The sequence below is a fragment of the Poecilia reticulata genome, unplaced genomic scaffold (genome assembly GCF_000633615.1).
Source record: "Poecilia reticulata strain Guanapo unplaced genomic scaffold, Guppy_female_1.0+MT scaffold_265, whole genome shotgun sequence".
Classification (NCBI taxonomy): Eukaryota; Metazoa; Chordata; class Actinopteri; order Cyprinodontiformes; family Poeciliidae; genus Poecilia; species Poecilia reticulata.
Genome location: NW_007615047.1, coordinates 13,083 through 19,558, shown reverse-complemented (window position 1 = coordinate 19,558; position 6,476 = coordinate 13,083). Strand labels below are relative to the sequence as shown.

Genomic DNA, 6,476 nt, shown 5'->3' with positions numbered 1-6,476 from the left:
TTGAGGCTGAAGCTGGTGAAGCAGCCAAACTGTCCGACCCGAAGTGAAAGGCCGCTCAGCCAAGCAGAACCCGTCAGTCCAAAAGAAACAGAACCAGAACTGCAGTTTGAAGATGAACAAAGATCTTCATTTTCAGATTCATGTCTGATGAAACTGAACTGTTTGGACTTAATGACCATCATTACATGGAGTAAAACCGAGGAGTGGTGGTGGCAGCATCATGCTGTGGGGCTGATTAGCTGCAGGAGGAACTTCATGTACTGAGTAACATCTAAAGACAGGCTGGACGGAAAATATCCCTCAGCTCACAGCTGATACCGGTACCGGTACCAGTACCGGTACCACTGGACAGCAGAGTTCAGGTCCGGACCAGAGTCCTGTGGAGAAGCTGTGGGTAAACCTGAAGGCTGCAAACTGGACTCTGTTCCACCGGGTCAGTCAGGAGAACCGGACCAGAACCGCAAACCCAAAAGGTTTAAAGTTCTCCAGCTTTATTTATGGATGTCTACATATTTATATTCATCGCTGCTTAAAGCAGATGACAGGATGTGATGTGGTGGTGCAGCGGTTCAGCACAACCCACATATGGAGGCCCTAGTCCTCAACATGGCCGTCGCTGGTTCGATTCCCGGCCTGGTGACCTTCACCGCATGTCTTCCCTTCTCTCAATACCCACCTTCCTGTCAATTAACTATCAAATAAAGGAAACTGGAGCCAATAAAACGTTAAAAAGAAACCAGACGACTCCGGGACAGAAAAATGAGTTTCAATAATATTTAATAACTTTTTCATAAAACACATCCAAACAACTGATTGACAACATTTACAGATCAGAACCTTTTAAATCACAACTGAGTTTACAGAGACCTTTTTATATTATCAATATTATTTTATTTTCCAAACAGTATCAAATTATTATTGACAATTACTCATAAAATCCAGTTAAAAGGTTTAAGAAATAAAAACCGTTGCCATGGAAACGGTCAACGACTCTCCAGGACTGTTTGACCAACAGGTCAGAAACAAAACCACAGCAAACAAAGAGCCGCGGAGTAAAATGACAAAACAGCTTCATGTGATGGAAACATGAAAAATAACCTGAAAACAGAAAATCAAGCCACGGGGAGCAGAGGGTCAAGTTCATCACAGGTCAGAACAACAAGGTCAGCAACACTGAAAAACAAACCCTGAGGAACACAGAACCCTAAAGACCTTTGACCTTTGTGATGTCACCTCTGTTCGAATAAAGAGAAAGTGAAACTAATCTGTAACAGCAGATCCAGCAGAACAATCTGAGGTTCCGGTTGAACCCAGTAAACATTCAGGAACGTCTCCATGTTTATGATTCATTTACCATCAAACAATCATCACAAATATCATGAGTTGTATTTCTGCAGTTTCATTAGTTTGCAGTTTATGCCACGTTTCACATACATGGAGCTTCTCATGCACCTTAGTGGAGTTTTATTTATTCTCAGTTGTGGAGTTTTATGGAGCTTTTCTGGCTGCTTTTGGTTTAACAACACAGTTCAGACCAACAGGAATATGAGTGAATGGCTGAATTAGCTCTGATATGAGGATCATTGAGTCCCTCATTCTGCTGCTTTGAGGGAAAAGTTTACCCACAAACGTCACATGAGTGAAGTTTCTCAGCTGTGACCGTAAACCAGAGCATCAGATCAACCTTTTCTCACAGGCTTCACATTAGTAGGACTTCTCAGCACCGTGGCTTCTCATGTGGACCAGCAGAGCTTTCCCAGTCAAGCACCTTTTCCCACATACTTCACATGGGTCGGGTGTCTCATCGCTGTGGTCTCTTATGTGCGTCAGTAGAGCAGATTCCTGATAGAACCGTTCCCCGCATGTTTCACAGGAGTGGAGCTGGTCCAGGCTGTGCTCCCCCATGTGGCGGCTCAGGGCCTCTGCAGAACTAAACTTGTTCCCGCAGGTTTCACATGAGTACAGCTTTACGTGGGTTCTCATGTGCGTCACTAGAGATTTTACATAATAATACCTTTTCCCACATGTAGCACAAAAAACCACATTTTCTTTCTTTCTGACTTTCCTTTGAGATTTGTTGGACTTTGCTGGAAGACGTTTTTGTTTTTTTGTTCCCTGAAGTTGTTGTTCTAGATCCTCTTTGATCTGATGAGGATCCGATTTAAAACGGTCCTGGTCAGAACCAGGGAGGTTCTGATCCATGTCTGGTTCCAGCTCACACTCTTCATCTGACAGAGGTTTCATGAAGGCGTCGCAGTCCGGTGGCAGCTGCTGACCGCTGCAGATCTCCACCGCCTGCAGCCGCGGTTCTTCAGGCCCGCTCTCCTGATGGGGCGGTTCTGGTTCTGGTTCCCTGTGGTTTGGCTCCAGACCCTCCAGACCTTCGCTCATCAGTGGACCTTCTTGGTTTTCCTTGTCCTCTTCAGACAGGACATGTTCTGCGTCAGAGAGTTTGTCGTCTTCTGGTTCTGGTTCCTCCTGGTTCAGAACCTCCTCCGTCCTGCAGACCTGCTGCTTTGGGTCGTCTGGAAGGACAAACAGGGACAACGACAAACCCATCAGCTGTGCTTCCTGAAAACAGGTTCCAGCTCCAGAGAGCTGACTGGTCGGACCTGTGACCACTTTTGACTCGTTGGGTTTGAACCGGACTGGATTCGGACTGAACCGGACTCTGAATGTCTGCTGCGTCTCGTTCTTCAGGTTTAGTTTGGGCTAAAATCTCTGCTCTCTAAACGTTTTTAGTCCGTTTAACCCTTTCATAATCCAGTTTGCTGAACATTTTATGCAGATATTCTGCTCAGTGTTTTGTACAGTCGACTGTTTGATCCAGTTTTATGTCAAATTACTGAAACATAACTGAGATATTTGTTTTGTTGACCTTTCAAAATGTCAATTCTTAAACATTTCTGTATTCCACGTCTCCGGGCTTCACCTGGTCTCGCTCCACAGGTGAAAAGCAACTTGTGGCCATTCAGGGTTTTGTCTACATTAATAAAATCTTTTTAAAAAAATCATAAATAGTCTTTAATTGAGCAGAGTTCACACAAAGATGAACAAACTACTAGCAAACTGCCGTATTTACGGATGCAGTGCAGGATCAGCAGACAGTAAATTAAATATTGTCTAAATGTTAAAACGTGTCTAATGTGTGTGAAAGTACATTTATTTGAGCATACAGAACATATAATAGTTAATTCATGAGTTATTAAGCATTAATAAGCATTGAGTACATTGGTATTAGAAGTAATTAGTCAGTTAATTAATTAATTAATCTGTTAATTTATAGCTTATTAAGCATGAATCATTAAATAATGTTTTCAACATTAATTACATATTAATTAATGGCTAAATGAGGCTACATAAAGCCTGATGATCATAAAGTTCTACCAAAATATTTAGTTTGAATCCAGACTTTACTTCCTGGTTTACTGAAAACGGTTCTGGATCAGTTTGGACCCAGCCTGCTTCCATGTCACATCAATGGACCGAACCGGCAGCGACAGCAGCTCCTTAGATCGAGTTTCACTTCAATAAGTAGATTTGATCAGATCCATCAGATCCATACCGGTTCTGATGAGAAGAACATGAGGACGCCAGCAGATACCCAGCAGTCTGGTCCAATCCTGGAACCCGATCACCGCTCTTCCAAACTCTGGTTCCTCCTGGTTCGGTCTAATCTCTGGAGGTTCTGGTTCCTCCTGGTTCGGTCTAATCTCTGGAGGTTCTGGTTCCTCCTGGTTCGGTCTAATCTCTGGAGGTTCTGGTTCCTCCTGGTTCGGTCTAATCTCTGGAGGTTCTGGTTCCTCCTGGTTCGGTCTAATCTCTGGAGGTTCTGGTTCCTCCTGGTTCGGTCTAATCTCTGGAGGTTCTGGTTCCTCCTGGTTCGGTCTAATCTCTGGAGGTTCTGGTTCCTCCTGGTCTTTTTTTGTTTTCTCTTGGTTCTGTCTAATCACTGGTTCCTCCTGGTCCAGACTGGAGCTCCTCTGCTGGTTCTGGAGCTCTGGGTCGGTCAGAACCTTCTTGTTGCTGACATGCAGCTTTGGCTGATCTGTAGCAACAAAGAGACACAGGAGCTGATTACCATGACGACCGTCTCCAGGACCGGTGTTGGTTCTGACCCAGACAGCCTGGTCCGATCCTCTGGATGCTTCCCGAGCATCCAGAGGATCCAGGATTTGTGGAGCTTCAGGATCCAGTGACTTACGGTTGGATCTGTAGTGTACTGGTTGCCATGGTAACGCTCTGTAACTTTGGTGCTAGCTTAAAGCGGGTTGGGAGTTAATGGGCCCAAAATGGGACAGAAGAACAAAAGGAGAAATATTTTTTTAAAAGTAAAATAATAAAAAGGTTCTGGCCGAGTTTCACAGAATCCAAACCAGCAGTAAAGCAGGATTTTCCCGTTTTGGGCAGCAAAGTGTTAATGAAAGGCCCACAGCATCACCATGGTGATTCTCTGAAGACATGAGCAACATTTCATTTAGCTTGGAGAAAAATGTATTATTTGTAAAATTAATTAGATCCTGAATAACAAATGATGATTAAGATGTTAATTTTTCTCTGTTGATCCAATAAAACAAAGGCTGATAACTACCTGATACATCAAACTGTGTTTTCTTTGTCCAGATTAGAAATGTTTAAGTTTAGCAGTTTTCAAACATGTAAAAAACAAAACAAACACTAAACTACGTATCTTTAATTGTTCAAATATCACCAACTGAATGTAAAAAGGCTGACAGTCACCATAACAAAGGAAAAGGAAGGAAAATGAATTAATTTTCGGAGCCTAACGCAGCTTCCTACCGATCCTGGTGAGTTTTATCTGCGGTTTCCAGCAGCTTTCCAGCAGTTTAATGTCCTCCTCGTAGCGGACGATGGTTTTTTCCACCTGAATGAAGATTTCCTCCGCAGCAGCAGTTAGTCTCTCTCTGATAAAATCCCTCAGATGCTGAAATGAAGACATGGTTGCTGAGATATTCAGCTGAAACACGAAAACAACCGTTTTCTAACTGAATCCACACAAGATGCTGCTGGAGCCGCTTTACTTCGGCCACAGAGGGACAACGCAGCAGATTCACCGCCACCTGCTGGACTGGAGAGGAACTGCAGCAAAAACCTCATGAAAACATAAAGCGGAAACTTTACTTTTCTGACCTCCGATTAAAGCTGCAGCATGTAACTTTTATAGAATAAAGCTGTTTTCTTACATTTTAATTAAAACTGTGGCCATGTTGTGACAGTTTGTTAGGCTTCAATGGCCCCCGTCTTCTGGATGGGCTGCACTGAAATTAATTTTGTTGTGCTTCGGTAAAATAACAATATATATATTTTTTATTTCGAACTGACAAAAGTAAAAGAAAGAAAGAAGAAAAAAAGAAAATTAAAACATATTATCATGCCTAATTGAAATGCAATTTCTTATTATCTGGTTGAAATGTAGATGATCTTATGATTTCCTGCCCCTTTCAAACTCATCAACTTATAAATAATTACATCTGCAAACACCAGATAAACTTAACTTATTTCCATCTTATATGACATTTAAACCTCCCATTCTCATCTTTAAATGTAGAATTATTTAAACATTTTATGTCATCAGTAGCAGTTATGGGCTTTGAAAAGCTCATTTTATAGAACATATTTCCCAATAAGCTCCTTTTTGATCAGTTTTTAAGCTGGTTTATATTTGTACTTTTCTGAACTCATCATTCAGTCCATCCATAAATCTACTCCACACACTTTAAACAAAAACTCTTTGCTCTCATACATTGTTTTTAAAATGTCCGTCTTCACCTAAATTATAACCGCCTCTCTGCCACAGAACATTTTTTGTATATTGTGTGAAAGTTGATGGTTTCTTACGTTAAACATGAATTGTAAAGTTCTGAATGTTACAAGAATGTCCCAGAATTTCAGTTTATTTGATTTAAAAAATAACTGCTTTGTATGTTCCCAACATCCCACTTCATGTATCTGGATTGATATTTTTTTAAATCATTCTGATTCTGAAACAGATAATCAGTGAAAAGACAGATTTCCATGGTGTGCTGTGGTGGCGCAGAGGTTCAGCACAATATGGAGGCAAATCCTAGAAGCAGCTGTTGCAGATTCAATTCCCGGCCTGGTGACCTTTACTGCATGTCTTCCCCGTCTCTCATTACACACTGTCCTGTCAAATAAAGGCCATCAGAGTTAAAAAAAGAGACTGATTTCCTCCAACTCCTTTATAATCACTAAAACTATTCTTTATAATTAATGTTTCTGTAACTGTCATTCAGCATCTACTTGATGGTTTTGAAGCTTTATTACTACAGTTAAACATTGATATTTATCTTTTAAGCTGCTTTGACTTTTAGCTCCACTGATTGTGAATCAGATGCAGAACAACAGCGCCACCTTCAGATTGAGAGGCAGAAGCTTAAAGCAGCAGCATCTTCCTCCTCTCGTCCAATCAGCAGCTTCCTCCTCTCATGGTCCAA

At 41.7% G+C, this 6,476-nt stretch overlaps 2 protein-coding genes across 2 annotated transcripts in view; one reads left to right on the top strand and one right to left on the bottom strand.

Moving 5' to 3' along the window:
* Positions 1 to 760: 760 nt before the first annotated feature.
* LOC103460618 (zinc finger and SCAN domain-containing protein 2-like) lies at positions 761 to 5,070 on the bottom strand. The gene is made up of 2 exons (XM_008402860.2): positions 4,801 to 5,070; positions 761 to 2,525 (listed from the first exon to the last, which is right to left on the bottom strand). Exons 1-2 carry the CDS (start codon positions 4,958 to 4,960, stop codon positions 1,705 to 1,707), a joined length of 981 nt encoding a protein of 326 aa, XP_008401082.1. The 5' UTR covers positions 4,961 to 5,070; the 3' UTR covers positions 761 to 1,704.
* A 1,373-nt stretch (positions 5,071 to 6,443) lies between these two features.
* Positions 6,444 to 6,476, top strand: part of LOC103460625 (uncharacterized) — a 10,812-nt gene continuing 10,779 nt past the window's right edge. Inside the window, exon 1 of the mRNA XM_017303415.1 lies at positions 6,444 to 6,476. Coding sequence (XP_017158904.1) covers positions 6,468 to 6,476 — 9 coding nt within the window. The 5' untranslated portion in view covers positions 6,444 to 6,467.